Source organism: Lycium ferocissimum, chromosome 5, assembly GCF_029784015.1.
Source record: "Lycium ferocissimum isolate CSIRO_LF1 chromosome 5, AGI_CSIRO_Lferr_CH_V1, whole genome shotgun sequence".
Taxonomy (NCBI): Eukaryota; Viridiplantae; Streptophyta; class Magnoliopsida; order Solanales; family Solanaceae; genus Lycium; species Lycium ferocissimum.
Window position 1 is genome coordinate 7712719 of NC_081346.1, and position 22226 is coordinate 7734944.

The following is a 22226-nucleotide window of genomic DNA, read 5'->3' on the forward strand; positions in this document are numbered from 1 at the left end:
TACTCAATTAAACTTTTGGCTTTTATTTCTAAAGTAAAAGTAAACCAACCTTTTGCTTTCTGCTTCGAAATGCCAAACTTCTAAACCTAACTGTTGGAGGATAGTCTAAGTCTATCTATCATCAAGATGCACTTTTTCTAAAGCTCTAGATTTTGTTTACCTTTTAGGTCATCAAAAAGGGGTCATGTAGACGTAATAAATGTAATTCGGTAAGCAAGAGAGTTTTACGTATTTGTGGCACTTTCATTAAATAGTAATTCATGTGTCACATTTTGTTTTCATTGTGAAAGCAACTAGTTGCTTAAAATTGACAACCCAAAGTTATTTTGCCCGTGACATTAGGGACCATGGAGTCGAGGAAATAAGGATTATGAAAAAAAAAAGAAAAAGACAAAAGTAGATGAGGCAAAGATTTTTTTGGACGGAACATACAAATGAATGCAATTAAGCTTTTGCCAGACCATAAAATAAATTCCCAAATCTAAAGCACATGGACAAGTTGATTGTAATTAGTTACCTAATAACTTCATTAGTTGAGTTGGTTTGGATGAAGGACAAGACACCTAAAATTTATTATCCCATCCTAACCACAAACATTTTTTTGCACGGATTGCCCTTCTTTTGGGGTGGTCTTTAAATTTTGCCCCTCATATTTGTGTTCTTTAAGTTTCGCTTGATAATGCGGGTTACGGGTTCAACCCCCGTCGGGCATAAAATAAAAAAATAATTTCGCATGAAGGGTTTGGGGGAGTGTATCTTGGATCCAGATACAATCCTTAATAAAAACTAAAAGTTATCTTGGGATAAGCAGACTTTGACGAGACATATATTTTATTTTATTTACTTTTCAAGGCAAACTTTTAATTATGCCTTAAGGAAAAGTTCGCGTTATGGGGCAAGATACTTTTAGTTATGCCTTAACTAAAAGTGTGCCCATAAATATATAAAGTATGCTCATAAGACGGAACTTTACCTTAAGGCATAACTAAAAGTTTGCCTTAAGGAAAGTTACAATATGAGGCATACTTTTTGGTTATGCGCTAATTAAAAGTTTCTATATGTAGTTATTAAGGAAAGTTTTGCCCCATCAGACATAACTAACTATGCCTTGAGGAAAAGTTAGTTTTGCCCCTCCTGGCATAACTTTAGTTTTCTTAAGACTTTATGCTGATCGGCATACACTCCTCCACCCGGCTTTGCATAAATTATTTTTTATTTTATGCCTGAAATGACGGGGGTTGAACGTAACCTCAAGCATTCAGCGGCAAAACTTAAAGATCAAAATACGTAAATATGCAAGAAAATTTAAAGACCGCAAATATGAGGGGCAAAATTTAAAGACCACCCAAAAGAAGGGCAATTCGCACAACCACAATCATTTCATTTACACTATCCTCAACATATTTGGGCTCTTCATAGCTGTCAAAAGGACCCAACAATGGACCACGACGACCATTATTTGGTTGATTATTATAATTGTGGGCTCAATTTTGTTCTGTGCTTCCAGAAATGAGAAGTATTAAGTTCAAAGTTTATTTCCTTCTTTTGTTTATTTTTTGGGTGAGGTTGGTTAATGCACATGGAAGCATATGGTTGGTATATATAATTATGTTAGGCTATATATTTATAGCTTCTTAATAATGAAATATAATAGCATGAGTTGGATTTTCTTGAAATATATAAAATACTACAGTTGAGTTGAATAGACATATTAATGTAAGGGGTTAAGTTATTAATTAGATAGTGATAGGACTAATAAATTCTATCTACCCTAGCTCATTAGAGAATAGAGAGAGAGAGAGAGAGATTGTGATGTTGACAGTGACGAGGAAGATGAGGAACGAAATCTTGAATAAAATGGGGCAAAACATTGGCTACATTCGTCAGCTACAATTGCAGCTAATTTGCTTTGCTGGTCACAGGGCACCAGTCTGGAATGTAAGGTACAAACTGCATTCAATAGGACTGGAAAACTGATAAATTTGACCAATCAATGTGGTAATGTGTTTTGTGTTAAGGAAGTAAACTTCGCTTTTTGGCGTTACATATGATATAGTCTAGTTCATTTCTCAGCAATTGAGATTGTTGCTGAAAACCCTCATGGATACTATGGGGCAACTAATACGGAAGAAAGCTAGATAATTAACAAACCACTAAGATTAATTAAACATTTCTTGTCACGACCTAAGACAACGGGAGAGCAATCAAATGAAAAACCTAAGAGGCACTCAAAAGAAATGTAATATTCATTCATCTGGGAAAAAGAGGCAATGAAGTAACTTTGTCCAAAAAATACAACAAAACAATTGTGCACTTGTGAGCCCCCAGACTAACCATAATTCTTCGTTCTTAGACAGTAATACAACATTAACTTGCCTTGGTTACTACTTGCTAGTAGAATATATTTAGCTGGGTAGGAAATACTTTACAGTTTTGGGTCAGGGATGAAAGCTACTATTATATCCACTAACTGTACCAAAAAAGCTTTTCAGTTGATGTGCCCCCTGGGTGTAATGCTTGCAGCAAAAAGCAAAAATATCAAATGCCAACCAAACTGGCATCCCAGCTACAGCTATCCAAAAGATTGGGTCAGCTATTAGTAAGACAAAAAATAGTTGGAGAAATAAGTGTTGCATCAGTATTGGTAAGCTGAGAATCTGTTAGCACTATGCTCTGGATTGCATGTAGCGGCTTCAATAACCTTGCAATAGTAACGCCAAGATACATTCTTTTGAGTGATTGGTCGTTGACCAAATGGATTACTCTCTACATACTCCTGAACATTATTGGCCATGGACAGTCCTTCAAGATAAACGCGCAGATCACCCTCTGGCCCTGCAGTCGATTAATGAGATGAAGCTTATTTAATCCTTTGACAGCACTAGTTGGATATAAAATTACTACATCACTAAAAATAGATTGGATACAATACTATTCAAGTCATATATTCATGCACTCACAGGGGATACTTGAACCAAATTTATTCATATTAACATAAAGCACTTAGTTTTTGAAACTGGTAATGTTGTTAAGGCACTTAGTTATATAATGAAAGTATGAATTTGAGAAGAAGCTGCAATGTGGGAAACTATCAAGTACTTGAACCAAATTTACTCACATTAACATAAAGCACTTAGTTATATTATTGAAGGTATGGATTTGAGAAGAAGCTGCAATGTGGGAAACTATCAAGCACAACTTGAGACCCAGTTAGAAAAGATGAAAATCCAAGGACAGAGAGTTGAACATCAATTTGCACAATGAAGACGAAAATGTGATGTTAAACTCCCATCATTCTCCCAACCAAGAGATGGATGAAGTGAAGTCCAATTGCCGAAGTTCAAACTTAATAGTCTAATTAACCCATCATGTACATGTCTTGAGAGAGAGAGACGCACCTAATGAGTCATCTTTCTCATCTGTGTAGATGTATGTATTTGGAAATACTGCTGTGTTTGGCTGAAAATAAAAAAACACAACACAAAATCATATACTTTATGGTCATGAAGGAAGATTCCCAACAACAAGGAAAGGATTAATACTCACTGGATTACACAAGGCCTTGTGAGGAGAATCGTCCAACAAAAGGGTGTTTGACTCATCATATTCACCCCTCTCCCATGGAAGATCTGGTTCAAACTTCTCCCATAATTTTGTAAGCTTCTTCAAAATAATAGGCTTGTTTCTCTTCTTACCAACAACAGGGAAACCAGTATCAGTGCAGTGGGATTGATCCTGCATAACATTCCAAGTTATTGTAATGAAGAAACTATAACAGGAAAAGGGTAGGCTGTCAATTTAGTTAGCTCCCATTCATTATCAAAATTTATGAAAACAAGTTTTTCTTGTCTTTTATTTCCTCGACTTTGTAGGAAAACATGCCAATATATTAAAAAAAAAAAAATTTTGAGGGAAATAAAATTTTGATTGATTAAAATAAGCAATCTAGCATGAGAAACTAGAACAAAGCACTTCAAGGGTTTTTTGGTACTGAAGAGTCGGTTTCAAATCAAATGTAGGAATAGATAATTCATGGAATATTTTGTCAGCCCAATTTACTAAAACATTAGATCCTCTCCTTACAATCTTTTATCCCGGGATATCCTCCATGAGGCCTACTAAACCAGCCCACAGAGACCTCAGGGATTTTAAGATATTTTTCAGTCCTCAAGCAAAAGGGAAAATCGAAAGAGAGAGAGAGAAGATATGAGTTGAAGAAGACCAATGGAGAAAGAGAGAAAGAAGCTCCACACCTACAGTAAATATATTGTGAAGCTACAAATTTCAAAAGATAATGCCAAAAAGATTATCCCCTGCAAAGAAGTATACTGGAGCATTCAGCTTTGAATTGGGAGAGATTTGGGGTAGTGTTCACTTGGTTGATGTAGCCTAATAGGTGGTGGTTGCTCCGCTTAGGAGGTGATCCTTTGAGTATTCTCAGAATATGTTCAAAGGACTATATCTCACACGCTGCTCGGCAGGGTGTTCACCCCACACACCCCATGTACATATGGAGTAGTTTGTTTTATTTCAAAAAGGTAAAAAGACTATGGATCGAACTCCAGATATTAGATAACAAAAGACAGTTCTACAACTCACAACGATAGAATTCAAAATATCATACTCTAAAGCAATACAGTCCTTCAAAAATCACGATGACAAAAAGAATGGCGACCACCGGAATTACAGAAGAATCCCAAATATCAATAAAGACATAAATGTTCATTGAAAAGAAAAAAGAAAAAAAAGTATGCCACCCAATCCAAAAACACACACGCACACAAAAGATACTGATATATCCATGTATAATTATTCTAGAACTATTTCCTACCTGACCCAAAATGCACCCACACAGGCTGTTTTTGTCCAATGCATTAGCAAAGTTTAGAAACATTCTCCTTTAATGAAACAAGAAAGCTAAAATGCATGTAATAGCCGGAGCTCAAATTTATTAGTTTACGACCCATCAATGGGATGATCATACACAGCTTCATAAATGATATAGAAAGACACAAGGAAAATAGTAAAATGGAAGAAGAAAGCATAATATAATCTTGGGTGCTCATACAAGAAAGACCAACATTAAGTAGAATCTAATGAAATCACTTATGCTTTTTCACTCGGACCTGATTCTGGTTCTAAGTAGGTATAATTTCCCAGGGCTGGATGATCTCTAGATTTAAACAACCAGGCATTTAGTGATGACTGCTAAAAAAAGAAAATATAACTTTGACCATGTCAGGTTGACCATGCCCCTCACACTGCATGGTCATTGCAACTGTATATTAAAATCCAAGCTCACAAGATTCTCTTTTATTTGTGGTGCTTTCAGATTAAAGTTTGATATTGAGGAAAAACAAATTTTTACCCAGCAGAAGAGCAATTTTTCCTTGGCATTCCCGAATAGAAAATCAAGAACCAAATCCACATTCTTCCTGCAAATTTTGTAAAATGCACATAAATATGATTCCACATATAAACTTCTTATATATTTAAGTAAACAAAATTCAGAAACTACCTGATTCTTGATGACCAAACACCTACATTAAATTTCTCGAAGCAAAACTGCAGAAAATCGTCATGGAAAGGCCTTTTGAAAACTGGTAGAACAGATGAAAACTCAGTTAGAAGATTTTTCAAGAGACAAAGTAGACTTCAGAATGAAATTATTTGCCCAACTCCTACCTGCTTTCCCTGAAACAATGGTGTCCACTTTGAAACCATACAGCACATGTTGAAGCGGAACAATATCAGCAAGGAGTCCATTCAGATCAAGTACTAGAAGCTTTTTATTTGAACGTTCATTAAGTGCTCTACTCAATGGAGGGACGGTCTCGACATTTGTGATTTCAGTCTTCTCATCTATGAAAGTACACATTCTTGAGGGAGAAGAATAACTTTCAGCTATAGATTGTCTTTCCCCATCCAAATGTTCATTGGTTGTAGACCCAAAAGTGCAAGCCCTTGCATGACCATCTTTAGCAAATTCCGCATGAGTTGCCACATTCTTGATGGTATCGCATACAAAACTATTACTGTTTTCTGTTGAATTATCCATTGCAAGTATTTTCTTTTCATTCTGATGCTCAGCAGATGAACTTTCACCGGCTGTATTCACGAAAATCTGCTGCACTCCCACCATCGTGGTGCCATCTCTGGTTATGACTTCTTCATGCAAGATTTCAGAGCAGCATGATAAAGACAATGGGCCTGAGTTAGAGACTTGTGTTTTGCTCTCTTCAATCACAACAGAGTAGCCAACATTCTCCACAAATGCTGGTAAACTGTTTCCAAGAATGCTGGAATTCTTTCTCCTCTTTCTGCAATAGGTTATTAGTACCCTCGGTCTTGGATGTACCTGTTGACTCCTTGTAACAATGGCAACATCATTAACCTCATTAAACTCACTGCTTTCACCAGGCAAAGTGACGTCCATGTTAGCGTATTTTGTTTTGCTCTCTTGAATCACGGCATCCTCCACGATTGCCGGTTTACTGCTTGCAAGAGCAACAGAATTCCTTCTCCTCTTCCTGCAATATGTTATTAGCGCTCTTGGCCTTGGATACATCTGTCGAATCCTCGTCCCAATTGCAAAATCATTAACCTGCATACACTCAGTGCTTTCAGCAGGCAAAGTGATGTCTATGTTCATAGATTTTGTTTTGCTCTCTCGAATCACATCGTCTTCCTCAATTGCTGGTATACTGCTTGCAAGAGCAATAGAATTCCTTCTCCTCTTCCTGCAATATGTTATTAGCACTCTTGGTCTTGGATACATCTTGGACTCCTTGTCTCAATTGCAAAATCATTAACCCAATGAACTCAGTGCTTTCAGCAAGCAAAGTGATGTCTATGTTAGTGGACTTTGTTTTTCTCTCCTGAATCACAATATCCTCCAAAATTGCTTGTGTACTGTTTGCAGGAGCATATAGAATTTCTTTTCTGCTTTCTGCAATAGGTTATTAGCACTCTTGGTCTAGAATATATATGTTGACTCCTCGTCTCAATTGCAAAATTAACCTCGTTAAACTCACTGCTTTCAGCAGGCAAAATAATGTCTGTTAGTGGATCTTATTTGCTCTCTCGAATCACAGTATCATCCACAATTGCTGGTATCTGCTGGCAAGAGCAATCGAATTCCATCTCCGTTTCCTGCACTAGGTTATCAGGTATTTGGATCTTGTACATATTTGTGGACTACCCATCTCAATTTCAAAAACATTAACCTCGATAAACTCGAGGCTTTCAGCTAGCAAAAGTGATGTCAACATTAGTGGCTTTTGTTTTGCTCCCTCATATTACTGCATAGTCCATGATTGGCAAGAGAATTTCTTCTGTGCTTCCTGCAGTATATAATTAGCACTCTTAGTCTCGATATATTTGTGGACCTTGTCTCAACTGCAAAATCTTTGACATCAATAAATTAAATGCTCTCTTTCTCAAAACAACAACAACCACCCAGTGAAATCCCACAATGTGGGGTCTGGGGAGGGTAGAGTGTACGCAGACCTTACTCCTACCAAGGTAGGACGGCTGTTTCCGAAAGACCCTCGGCTCAATAGAAAGCATAAAAAGAGGTCAGATAAGGCCAAGAAATTCAAAGCGATATGGAAATGAAAATAACGAAAGCGACTAAGCCATGATGAAGCAGCTCTCTTTCTCAAAAAAAAAGAAAAATAATTTAACTGCTCGCAGCAGGAAATTTGATGCCTATATATGGCAAACTTTCATCACAATGCAACTTGTCTAATATCAAATCCAAACTAACCGACATGCCAATGTAGCGACCACCACCAGGTTTGACATCTTGACTAGTATCATTAGAGTCATGGGGATTACCTTCTAGTTTCTACTTCCTGCTCATGTGATGTTCTTAAGCAGATAAACATTGTTACTATTGCTTATCACAATATGGAGATATACACTGGTGATACTGTTTCTTATCACCATATCTCCTTCGCAGCATCTGTCAACTTGCAACGCTGAACTTACACCTTTATATGAAAGGCCCCTTCCCTGCTACTGGAGCAAAAGGTGCACGTTTACAACTAACAATTCTTTTTTCCAATTGGAGACTAATACATTATTTTCAAGGGACAGAATACATTATTTTCAAGGGACAGATTCGTCTCTTCAGCTTGTTTCTCATTTTCTTTTACCTTTTTGTGGACTCATATCCACAAAACAACTTCTCGCTTGTGAACTGGTTTCATTTAGTAAGAAGACCAGTGATGCGAGTACATTTCCAGAATTGGTATTCCCATGGAGCTTCTAAAGCATGGTCAACATCAATTATACAAAATCACAAAAAATTACCTCCTATTTTGCCTTTTTTCCTTTTTTAGCCCTCCGTGTAATCAATGGAGGATCCAAGATTTTAACTTGATGGGTTTAATCTTTATAATTTTACCACTGAACCCATTGCACTTTTGAAATTATGGGTTCAAAATGTGTGTATTGAAATTTGGTGAATTTTTTACCAATATAGCTAAGCTCCATATTAGAATTACAGGGTTCAGTTGAACCCATAGCTTGTTAGCTTACCGTTAGTTTTTAAAAAAATGGTGCAGCAAAGAGGTTGAAAATAGTGATTGAAAAGACAATTTTCAACCCAAAAAACAAAAAAAGAGAACACCACCTACATCCTCCACTGCAAGGCAGCGACATACTTGCTATGCTGCCCTTCTACAAAAGCAACACTGCTATTTACTTTATTTCTCAGTTCACCACATCCTTACAAATTCTCTTTAGCATCTACATAATGTGGGGGCAAAGAGCAGCCAAATCCTGTATACTAGTTTACTGCTATGCATCTTTTTCACAGACTAGTCACCTCAATACCAAGTGAAACAACAAGAATTCCAAAATCCCATTGTTACTTATCTATCCCTAACAAATGAATATCACATCTAACCATATGTCAAGCCATGTTTACTAACAATAATATAACAAATGAAAAGGATAAACTAGGTTAGTTGTTTTTTTCTCTCTCCAAATCAAGCTAACATGAGCTTTAATGCAAACAAAACATTCCCTAGTCAATACTTCATAAAGACACATACTTCCCAGAATTAGTAACCTTAAAGTTTGATACCACGTCACAATCCAAAAAGGGAAAATACTAACAGTCACAGTGTATTAAGCACACGCAAAATCAAGTAAGATGGGTTAAAAAGAGTTACTTTTAGATTTAGAGCATAATCCAGATTCAGTTTCTAGCATTACCATATTTTGAAGCACTACATATACATGAACAAGCACGCTGAGATTATTGAACAACTTCCAGAATGAAGTAAAGTTGAAAACTCCAAATATACAAATCGAGCACTTCAAAAAAAAAGTTACCCAAACAAAAACTGCAATTGTTGCAGATGAGAGTACCTGAAACAGAGAGTGAGACAGTTGAGTTGGGGAGTAAGAAGATGAAGGATCTGAGAAAATTTGTTCAGTTTTGGTATTCCGAGAAACTAGAGGGTCAGAGAATTAATATTGCTATTTCAGAAGGGGCCAAAATGAGAATATCCGTATGGGGATTCGGGTACATCCGCCAAATCGGACCAGTCACCTATTGTCTACTTTCATTATATTCACACGCAAGATATTCGGAGTACAATCAGGCACCGCCAATACTGGTGCTTGCTTGTACAAACTTCTGATTCATGGCTTCACAGTTCACAGTACAGTACTAATTTCAGACCCATCTTGTCTCAGAATTTTTTTTTTTTTTTTTTTTTTTTTGCTAAATATTTATCTTGGACTGACACTTGATTATTCTTGACTAACACAAAGCTTTTAAAAGGAAAATAGCTCAACTAATTCAGCCATACCTATATTTCCTGTGTCTCCGTTCTCCATTTATATGATACATTTTTTTTTAGTTATTATAAAAAAGAATAACATGTTTATTTATTTAGCAATAATTTAATTTTAATTTATAATCATATAAATATTCTTGAATTATTTAGATCACAAATTTCAAAAGTATTTCTTTTTTTTAAATTATGTGTCCAATTAAATCACATCACATAAAATGAAATTGAGTGAGTAATAAATTAGAAAATTTAAGTTCGTGACATTATGTCCTGCGAAAACTTTTACTTTATGCCTTACACAATTGATACAAATTAAGTTTTTTATTTCCCCACAAATTGAAGGACCTAAAATTCGTTGAAAAAATTATTTAAAGAGTTTGGTCCCATAATTTATATTAAAAAAATCACACACACACTTAGGGTGTGTTCGGTATGATTCGCATGTTCGTTTGGTCAAAAATTTTGAAAATATTTTTTGTAAAAAAATAAATTTCTTAAAATGGAAAAAATGACTTTCCTAATTAAAATAGAAAAAATAAATTCACAAGGGGTCTTTCACCAACGCACCCCCAATCACTCCTACAACCCCACTCATTACCACCCCCCAACCCCTCCCCCCCTCTCTGAATTTTTTTTTAAAAAGAAGTTTTTAATTTATTTTTTTTGGTTTTCCTAAACCGACCCCCATCCCCCCCCCCCCAAGTTGTTTTTTATACCACTCACCCCTTTCCTCCGCCCCAACATCCCACAACCCCTCCAAAAAAAAAATTGAATTTTTTTTGCTGTCCGGATTTTCATTTGTGCTACTGTTCATTGTCTTCTCTTAGTTCGAATAGTGTGGGAAGTTTTGACTTGGGTACTTCCTTCGCTGTTACCTCATCATGCAATTTGGTTGATGCTTGTGTTATATCCCGTATTTTGTACGTCGGGACATTCCGAGCTAACCATGAAAAGTTAAGGACAAGGCTATTCCGGGATACGAGATTGAGACTTTTGACATCCGATTTTGTTTTAAGGCATAAATTGCTTATGATTTTATTGGTATGGAATATTAAAGAAAATTTGGGGTCAAAAGTGAAGTTCGGGAAGTCTAGTTCCCAACGCAACAAACCTCTCCTCAATCGGACATCGAGGTAAGGAGATATGGACGTTACAAGTCGGGCTGGCAGACAGGAAAATGGTCTGCGCGAATGCGCCAGAGAGTGGCGCGAACGCGCAGAAGGCCAAGGGCCAAAACAGCGCGAACGCGCCACTATGAGGCGCGAACGCGCTGAACAAATTATAAGCCCGGGTTCAGGATGAAGGCTATATTATAAGAATGTGATAATAACATATATATATGACATTTGGAGACCATATGGGGTGAATTGGTTCGTATGACACTTAATGAGAAACCCTCGTTGCTGCACGCTAAGTGGGGTCCACACGTCGGAGTTTTATAAAGGACATATGAAGAGACATATGAGTAGTGCATGGAAGGTGGAGCAAGTTCTAAGAAGGACCCATAAGCCAAATATGGGCATAAGCCTTCCAAAAGGGCGATTTAAAGAAACATTTTCGGATGATCTGACTTGGAGGGGCAAAAATGGTATTATAAGTTTGGAATTTGGAAAAACACAAAGAATGAAAGTTGTAGATAATTGAAATATCTTTCCAACCATAGGTCGTGGGCCCCCACACGATATCGGCATCAAGAGTTATGACCTTTTATCGAACAAAGGCGCGGTCGAAAGAAGCCCGAGCGCGAACGCGCAGTGCCGGGCGCGAACGCGGCGGAAGGAAAAATAGGTCGGTCCAGGCAGAACCCGGACCGTTCTATAAAAGGGGAGACCCCCTATTTTCGTCCCAAACCACCCAAAACCTTCCCAAAAAACTCCGAAAATTCCCCAACCACCCACCACCAAATTTTAACCCCAAAACCAGGTATAATTCCCAAATTTCGGTCCAGACAGCGTATAGTTGCAACTACAAAATTGTGTATTAATGCGTTGTGGCTTAAGTTCAAGGTGAAGGAGTGAAGATATAGCATTATTATCGCGGGAAAGGTATGAATCTCTTTCTATTTGTGTTCGTATTGATTTATTTACGAAGAAGGAGCTGTAAAATTGTGATAAAATGGTTATGTGATGGAATTATGGGACAAACACCATATGGAGCGCGTATGAAGTGTTTTGAAGTTGGAAATATTATGTTTAATGTTGGTATTGTTATGATTGTGTTGGTTGTTGAATTGAGAATTCGGGCTAGTATATAAACAGGAGATGATCGCCCAAATTTCGTAAAATTAAGTGCTAGTCGAAATTGAAGTTTTAAGAATCTATGGCTAATGTTTGATACCAAATGATGTTATTGTAGATTTTGGAGAAGCCGTGACGTAAGTTTGGATTAATTTAGGAAGCGGACGAGGTATGTAAAGCCTAACTTTTCCTTCTCTTGGCATGTCTTGATTGTATGAAGGCTAGAACACGAGTCTCGGGGTAACTCCACTCTTAAGATCCGAGCCGTATACGATTCTCGTTTCCTTCGGATGTCAATGTTCTTGATAATGTCAAACTATGGTTCATAAGTCTTTTGTATAGTTGGATTTCAAGTTTTGCATAAAGAATGTTGCTTTTAAAAGGTTTCGTAACTACGAACGATCGTAACTTTCATAGACGAGCTCGGATCACTTCGAAACGTTCGCGGGAGATTCTATAATGGATAAGGTCTCCAACTTTCATAAATGGACCCGGATTGGTTCGATACTCGTCCGTGGGCCCCGAGACTCTCCTTTGTGTAGTACTAATGACCTTCGAAAGGATTGAGTTAGAGTTGGAGTTAAAGTTGTGTTTGTTTATAGTTTTTACAAATATTATTTGGTTGTTTGAATGTACTTTTTCTAGAAAAAAATATAAAATATGATTTTGTCACACCCCGATCTTACTAGGGTGTGATGGGCACCCGACCCTGACTTAGGGCCGAGCGAACCCTCTAACTGTCATAGCACTCGTAGTCATAATGGGCCCCTAACCGGCCATAAATGCGTAATGAAATTTTTTTTTCTTTTCTTTTTTTTTGGAAAACAACATACGGTATATCTTTCAAATCAACATCACTTGCGACCGTATAAAATCGGTAATATCATGTATAACAATACGACGGCTTATAGAGCCGCTCACAACGGACATCTTATATACATGACTCTGTCTGCAAAGTCTCTAACACAATCAGATATCATAACCCTCGTATACACCGACTCGGCAAGCAAAGACTCCGGAGAGAATGGAGCTCGCCAATCCCGCTGGAACACCTTCTGCTAATGTCTTCGGCTCACCTGGGTGTACCTGCGCGGCATGAACGCAGCCCCCGAAGAAGAGGGGGTCAGTACGAAATATGTACTGAGTATGTAAGGTACAGAAGCAGCATAGTGAGCAGTATAAAGCATGAATATAAGCATCATGGGATCATAAAACGGATAATGAGGTAAGAGAGTAACCTGTACATAGGAATACCTTTTTCAGGCTGGGTACCATGCATGCTTGTATTTTCTTCCTAGAATAAAATACGTCTCTTTTCATAGACATAGAAAGTAGAGCTTATATCACGACGTGTCTTGCCATAGCATATCATATCGTATCATGTCGTATCATGTCGTATCTTATCATATCATACCGTATCGTATCATATCATATCTTATCATGTCATAGCGTATCGTGGCATGTCATAGCATATCGCGTCGTGTCATAGCACATCATGTCGTGTCATAGCATGTCATGTCGTGTCATAGCATATCATATCGTGTCATAGCATATCATGTCATGTCATAGCATATCATGTCGTATCATAGCATATCATGTCATGTCATAGCATATCATGTCGTGTCATAGCATATCATGTCATGTCATAGCATATCATGTCATGTCATAGCATATCATGTCGTGTCATAGCATATCATGTCATGTCATAGCACCGAATAACGTCGGCTCGCCCACATAGCGCCGAAATACTCGGCTCGCCCATAAATCCGCGTCCGGCATCCCGCGTCCGGATGATAAGCCCGGTGACCGACTGTGTGGCAATGAAACATATTTCCCTTCCCATTTCCCCACATATACATGTATCCCATCCCCCAACCCATGTGCACATACATATCCTTGTCATCATAGAATCATGTTCATCGTTTTAGTCATAAAAGCTTTCGAAATCATCAAATTTGGTTTTTGGAGAAAAATGAATATTTTGGAAAACATTTGCAAACTTTTTTGAAAGAAATCATGTTTTAAAACCATTACCTCTAGCTTTTGAAAATGAAATCGTTATGGAAACGTTTAGCACATCCCACGTAATTACAATCGTGGTAGGAACGTATCGTCGACATATTCGTCATAGGCATTTCTTCATATTTGACGTCATTGTTACCATTATAAGCCATATTCATCGTTTCAGGCATAAAGGCTTTCAACCTCTCAAAATTTGGTCCTTGCAACATATGGACATCCTGGGGAACATTTACGAATTTCTGGAAGGAACACTTGCCTTAGAATCCTAGGCTCAATAAAGTTACCTAGCAAGGTTTTGGGACATTCGGTGCCGTCGGTGAAAGTTGCATATATTCAAGCTACCTTTCCAATGAAACATAGAAAGTCTAATTCAATTCTATTGAATGAATAGTGATCAAATTCAAACTTAGGTTTCTAGAGAATGAGTAGTCCCCGAGGCTCGTATCCAAACCTATTATGTCTAGGACATGCCAAAGAAGGAAGAGTAAAGCCTTACATACCTTTTTCGCTTCTTCCACGACTCCAATTTCTCGTTCCAAATTCGCCAAAATCTACAATTTGGTCATGTTTACCAAACATTGATTAGAGCATTTAGAAGTTGAATCGCAAGACAATACTTGTCTACCGAAATTTTCTTTCCTCCGTAAATACACCATTTCCAAAATTCAACTTGGCCAATTTAATCAACTTGAAGAATCCGGGAATTCAACCCGCCAAACTACCAACATAATGACAATAACCATACTAACAATTTCCATATTCAATCCAAGATACCTTCTAACACTCCAATCAACATACTACTTTCTTCAAGACTTTCCGAATTTCAATAAAAACAATAATAACCTTACAATATATTTTCCAACAACACCATACCAATATCATTGTTTGCCATACATGCAAGAACATAATATTCGATTTACATAACTTCAACCACAAGTCTCCAATTCCTACCATTTCACAAAATTTTACTAAGCTCAAAGCAATATAGAATCCACACAACAACAACCAATATACTAAATAAAATTAACTCATTTTCCTCCACACTTCAACAATTATACACGGCCATGCATACACTATGCAACCCACGGCCAACATCATACACACATGGCTACAACTTCTCCAAAATTATTCAACTTCCATTATCAACATAGCATCCACAACAATAACAACCAAACACTAGATAAAATAACTAAAACATGATTCCTACACACACATAGACATACACGGCCACACCTATATTCTTGTTCTTCATGAATCTCACTCACTTTTGCATACTACAACATGCATAAACATCCATAAAACATAAAAGAGAATTGAATCATACCTTTTCCTCTCTTGCCTTCTTCTTTTGGCTAAACTTGTTTTTACAAAACAAGTGGTTTCTTTCTTCCAACAACTACTCCACAAGGTAGAGGACCTTCCATTTAGTAGAAAACTAGAAGGAGAAAAATTGTCCATGATCAACTTGAGGGAGAAGGTTCGGCCACCCATGGCCGTGGCCCTCTCTCTCTCTCTCTCTCTTTCTTTCTTTCTCTCCAATCTTCTTGAATTTTCTTGAGGTTGAAATGATAAGTTGTGCCTTGTCTTATTATCACACACATATATATAAGTAGCTAGGCACATGGCCGGCCACCTCCCTTTGTTTTTCAATTTATTTTCTTTTTCTTTCCCTCCAAATTTCTCCAATTTTCTAGATTTTTCTCAATTAATAAAGATGACTAATGACCTTATTTTGTCATCCCTTATATATGTATAGTTCCCACAATAAGATGAACACTTGTCCTTGCATGGCTTGCAATAATTGACCAAAATGTAAGTGGGGCCCACAACCACAATGGCTTCTCCAGAAAGTCATGAACTATAATAGTTTCCAAATTCCACATTTGCTCTTAAGATTCCACGCCAATAATATTTACGAGCGACTTGCGCATTAAAACAAAACCGGAGAATGGCCTTGCCCTTAACTTCCCGCAATTATCTTAAAATATTCCAACGTACAAAATGCGGGATATAACATCCTTCCCCCCTTTTAGAACATTCGTCCTCGAATGTTCAACTTTTCGTGTCGTCTCAAAGTGCCTCGGGGAGCACACTACTATTTCCATCCTTCGTACCGTCTTTTAGGCTATCCAATACCTTCCCTTGTCATACTCTTTCTCGTTTCCCAACGTATTCTATTCGTTCTCATTTTATCCGTGCCATCCCAATCATTTTCTAGCGTTCGTTCTGCCTTGTTCCTCGTCTTTCCATAACTTAGCCTTTCACTGTCCCGTCACTTATGGCACTTATGCCCTCCGTTACACACATCTTAACCTATTACTATACCGTTGTTCCGCTTCCTTTTATTCCTTTCTTTCCGTTAACTCCTTTTCTTCGCCGACCTGATTCACACCGTCCTACGTACCCTTTTTAAGGTTTCTGGCCGCTCCACATACTCTAATCTCTCTTAGACTACTCCAATTTCTCATTCGCTCCTTATGTTTGAATTTGTAGGGTTTTCAGAAAACTTCCCAGGGGGGTCACCCATCCTGGATTTGCTCTCACGCCAGCACGCTTAACTTTGGAACTTTGATGGAATACGACGCTTTAACGCTTCCCCGATGTTCGCGTTTTTTTCACCGCACGTCCTCCTACACATAATATTGAGTACATCGGAATTTTATCATATTCCCAAAACGCCCTCACGACACATCCGGGCAGCTGTCTTATTAACACATTCCCATTCGTCACAATTCTTTTTCCTCCGTACCCTCGTCTTAATTATATCACTTTATCCAAACCTACCAGTCCTTTCAAAGTCATCGCCTAGTAGGACAAGTCCTTCCAAATTTCCTTACTACCATATTTCCACCGACATCTTATTTACTATTTCACCACTCGTTCCTCAGTTAACTTATTTCTAGAGGGCAGCCGTACATTACAGCTCAGTCAACTTTTATCGCTACTATTAACCCGACTTTCTCAAAATATTATCCAACTTGTATCCCATTCTCGTATTATTTCTAGAAAAATTTCGGCAGAGTTTCCTCTGTATTTCTTACTATTCCAAAACCTGCACGCAGGAAATACCAACAGTGCCTCACAGGGCCATCATCATATATACATATCACATCATATTGTATCGTATCATAGCCACACAGGGCTCTCAACATTCTCAAAAGTCCGAAAATATTAAATTTACCTCATATGCTCGACGCGGCTACACGTGTCACACTTTCTTGCTTACCTTCCCTTTTCGTTTTCAATATTACCTTTCAATCGGATGCCAATACCTTACTTGGCATATACCTTTCGTATCTTTACTTACTCGCGTGCTTTGTAACCTTCCATACCGCCGATCGCTTCCTTTGTCAATGTCATTCCTCTGCCGAAATCAAGGATTAGTACAAAGGATCTCATTTCCTATAACTTGGCTCTACAGCACGATCTAAGATGCCAAAGAAGAGTAACCATCCAAGATGCCCCGTAGCCTCCCATTTATAAATGTGGCGCGCTTCACACCATAAACAGGACTCTACCGGACACGACTTTGCAGACAACCCTTGGACCGACCTGCTCTGATACCACTTTGTCACACCCCGATCTTATTAGGGTGTGATGGGCACCCGACCCTGACTTAGGGCCGAGCGAACCCTCTAACTGTCATAGCACTCGTAGTCATAATGGGCCCCTAACCGGCCATAAATGCGTAATGAATTTTTTTTTTCTTTTGGAAAACAACATACGGTATATCTTTCAAATCAACATCACTTGCGACCGTATAAAATCTGTAATATCATGTATAACAATACGACGGCTTATAGAGCCGCTCACAACGGACATCTTATATACATGACTCTGTCTGCAAAGTCTCTAACACAATCAGATATCATAACCCTCGTATACACCGACTCGGCAGCACTCCGGAGAGAATGGAGCTCGCCAATCCTGCTGGAACACCTTCGGCTAATGTCTTCGGCTCACCTGGGTGTACCTGCGCGGCATGAACGCAGCCCCCGAAGAAGAGGGGGTCAGTACGAAATATGTACTGAGTATGTAAGGTACGGATAAAGATAGTGAGCATATAAAGCATGAATATAAGCATCATGGGATCATAAAACGGATAATGAGGTAAGAGAGTAACCTGTACATAGGAATACCTTTTTCAGGCTGGGTACCATGCATGCTTGTATTTTCTTCCTAGAATAAAATACGTCTCTTTTTCGTAGACATAGAAAGTAGAGCTTATATCACGACGTGTCTTGCCATAGCATATCATATCGTATCATGTCGTATCATGTCGTATCTTATCATATCATACCGTATCGTATCATATCATATCTTATCATGTCATAGCGTATCGTGGCATGTCATAGCATATCGCGTCGTGTCATAGCACATCATGTCGTGTCATAGCATGTCATGTCGTGTCATAGCATATCATATCGTGTCATAGCATATCATTGTCATGTCATAGCATATCATGTCGTGTCATAGCATATCATGTCATGTCATAGCATATCATGTCGTGTCATAGCATATCATGTCGTGTCATAGCATATCATGTCATGTCATAGCATATCATGTCGTGTCATAGCATATCATGTCATGTCATAGCATATCATGTCATGTCATAGCATATCATGTCGTGTCATAGCATATCATGTCATGTCATAGCACCGAACAACGTCGGCTCGCCCACATAGCGCCGAAATACTCCGGCTCGCCCATAAATCCCGCGTCCGGGCATCCCGCGTCCGGGATGATAAGCCAGCTGACCAGGTGGCAATGAAACATATTTCCCTTCCCATTTCCCCACATATACATGTATCCCATCCCCCCAACCCATGTGCACATACATATCCTTGTCATCATAGAATCATGTTCATCGTTTTAGTCATAAAAGCTTTCGAAATCATCAAATTTGGTTTTTGGAGAAAAATGAATATTTTGGAAAACATTTGCAAACTTTCTTTTTTTTTTTTTTGAAAGAAATCATGTTTTAAAACCATTACCTCTAGCTTTTGAAAATGAAATCGTTATGGAAACGTTTAGCACATCCCACGTAATTACAATCGTGGTAGGAACGTATCGTCGACATATTCGTCATAGGCATTTCTTCATATTTGACGTCATTGTTACCATTATAAGCCATATTCATCGTTTCTGCATAAAGGCTTTCAACCTCTCAAAATTTGGTCCTTGCAACATATGGACATCCTGGGGAACATTTACGAATTTCTGGAAGGAACACTTGCCTTAGAATCCTAGGCTCAATAAAGTTACCTAGCAAGGTTTTGGGACATTCCGGTGCCGTCGGTGAAAGTTGCATATATTCAAGCTACCTTTCCAATGAAACATAGAAAGTCTAATTCAATTCTATTGAATGAATAGTGATCAAATTCAAACTTAGGTTTCTAGAGAATGAGTAGTCCCCGAGGCTCGTATCCAAACCTATTATGTCTAGGACATGCCAAAGAAGGAAGAGTAAAGCCTTACATACCTTTTTCGCTTCTTCCACGACTCCAATTTCTCGTTCCAAATTCGCCAAAATCTACAATTTGGTCATGTTTACCAAACATTGATTAGAGCATTTAGAAGTTGAATCGCAAGACAATACTTGTCTACCGAAATTTCGGCAGCACTTCCCCTGTAAATACACCATTTCCAAAATTCAACTTGGCCAATTTAATCAACAGCAATCCGGGAATTCAACCCGGCCAAACTACCAACATAATGACAATAACCATACTAACAATTTCCATATTCAATCCAAGATACCTTCTAACACTCCAATCAACATACTACTTTCTTCAAGACTTTCCGAATTTCAATAAAAACAATAATAACCTTACAATATATTTTCCAACAACACCATACCAATATCATTGTTTGCCATACATGCAAGAACATAATATTCGATTTACATAACTTCAACCACAAGTCTCCAATTCCTACCATTTCACAAAATTTTACTAAGCTCTTGTTAGCAATATAGAATCCACACAACAACAACCAATATACTAAATAAAATTAACTCATTTTCCTCCACACTTCAACAATTATACACGGCCATGCATACACTATGCAACCCACGGCCAACATCATACACACATGGCTACAACTTCTCCAAAATTATTCAACTTCCATTATCAACATAGCATCCACAACAATAACAACCACACTAGATAAAATAACTAAAACATGATTCCTACACACACATAGACATACACGGCCACACCTATATTCTTGTTCTTCATGAATCTCACTCACTTTTGCATACTACAACATGCATAAACATCCATAAAACATGCAAAAGAGAATTGAATCATACCTTTTCCTCTTGCCTTCTTCATTCTCGGCTAAACTTGTTTTTACAAAACAAGTGGTTTCTTTCTTCCAACAACTACTCCACAAGGTAGAGGACCTTCCATTTAGTAGAAAACTAGAAGGAGAAAAATTGTCCATGATCAACTTGAGGGAGAAGGTTCGGCCAGCTCCATGGCCGTGGCCCTCTCTCTTCTCTCTTTCTTTCTTTCTCTCCAATCTTCTTGAATTTTCTTGAGGTTGAAATGATAAGTTGTGCCTTGTCTTATTATCACACACATATATATAAGTAGCTAGGCACATGGCCGGCCACCTCCCTTTGTTTTTCAATTTATTTTCTTTTTCTTTCCCTCCAAATTTCTCCAATTTTCTAGATTTTTCTCAATTAATAAAGATGACTAATGACCTTATTTTGTCATCCCTTATATATGTATAGTTCCCACAATAAGATGAACACTTGTCCCATTGCATGGCTTGCAATAATTGACCAAAATGTAAGTGGGGCCCACAACCACAATGGCTTCTCCAGAAAGTCATGAACTATAATAGTTTCCAAATTCCACATTTGCTCTTAAGATTCCACGCCAATAATATTTACGAGCGACTTGCGCATTAAAACAAAACCGGAGAATGGCCTTGCCCTTAACTTCCCGCAATTATCTTAAAATATTCCAACGTACAAAATGCGGGATATAACAGATTTATACCTCCAATTTCTAAAAACTAGCATAATCATCGGGATAAGGCACTAGTATTCCCCTGAACTTTGGCCAAAGTTGCTGCGACACCTTATGTTTACTAGGGTCCTATTACCCCCCTAAACTTTTTTTTTCTGTATTTTTTGCACCTTATGTGCTGACGCGGAGGAGGGCGTGAGAACACCTCTTTCAAGCGTGTGAGAACTTAAAAAAAAAAAAAGAAAAAAAAAAAGGGCTCTAACCTATTCGAAATGGCCACGTGTCAATTCCAAAGCTGATTTTCAAGAGCTCTTCATCCCCATTTTATCACCCATTTTCAAGAGCTCCAAATCTAATTTTTTGTTTCAAAATTCAACAAAACTCATCTAAAATGCGCACTAGTCAAGCTCAAATTTCAACTACAACTTCACAACAATATCATCACCAAACCTGAGTAATCAATTTGGCCAACAACTAAAAATTTCGACAAACCCATTTTTTTCTTCTTCAAGTTTTTTCAAGGTTTAACAACGGTGGATTGGAAATCTTTCTTCGTTTTCGAATTTCATCAATAACTAATGATCTAGAATGAGTTTAGCACTTGAATCTCAAAAGTTCAACAATCTTCAAATATGCTCAACACCTCTAATTCTTTTTAAAGTTCATACAAAAACAATAACAATAACAATTATACAATTACATCAAAACAATTGATACATTAGTGAAAACAACTTTCAGCAGAATAAAACTTCAAATACACATACCACAATCCCTCCCCTGACCCATCAGCCCCCACCCCTAAAAAAAAAAAAAAAAAAGAAGGAACCAAAGCCCTTTGAGGAAGAGGGAAGAAAACAAATTCTTTAATCAACTGATGCAATAAATTACCACTAATATATCGCTTTTCATAACGTTTGAGCATATTTGTTGCATATGTGAAGCTAGAAAGAGTGACACTGTTATGCGGATTATCCCCACCTTGCACTTGTAAAACCCAACAAGAACTAAATTAAATAGTTGTAAACACCACCAAACCCCCACATGGTGGAATTCTACTGGGCTTGTTGTTGTTGTTGTTGCTGTAAACACCACCAAATACTAGAATAAACGGGATTAAGTTTACAAAAATAAAAATTAGTGTAAAATTTGAAAAAGAAAAAACAAAAGCATGG

General features: G+C 37.8%; 1 protein-coding gene across 1 annotated transcript; it reads right to left on the reverse strand.

Moving 5' to 3' along the window:
- Positions 1-2223: 2223 nt before the first annotated feature.
- On the reverse strand, positions 2224-6983 carry LOC132055767 (uncharacterized). Its single transcript, XM_059447746.1, has 6 exons — positions 5686-6983; positions 5519-5600; positions 5369-5435; positions 3547-3735; positions 3399-3459; positions 2224-2835 (listed from the first exon to the last, which is right to left on the reverse strand). Exons 1-6 carry the CDS (start codon positions 6776-6778, stop codon positions 2636-2638), a joined length of 1692 nt encoding a protein of 563 aa, XP_059303729.1. The 5' UTR covers positions 6779-6983; the 3' UTR covers positions 2224-2635.
- Between the last annotated feature and the right edge of the window lie 15243 nt (positions 6984-22226).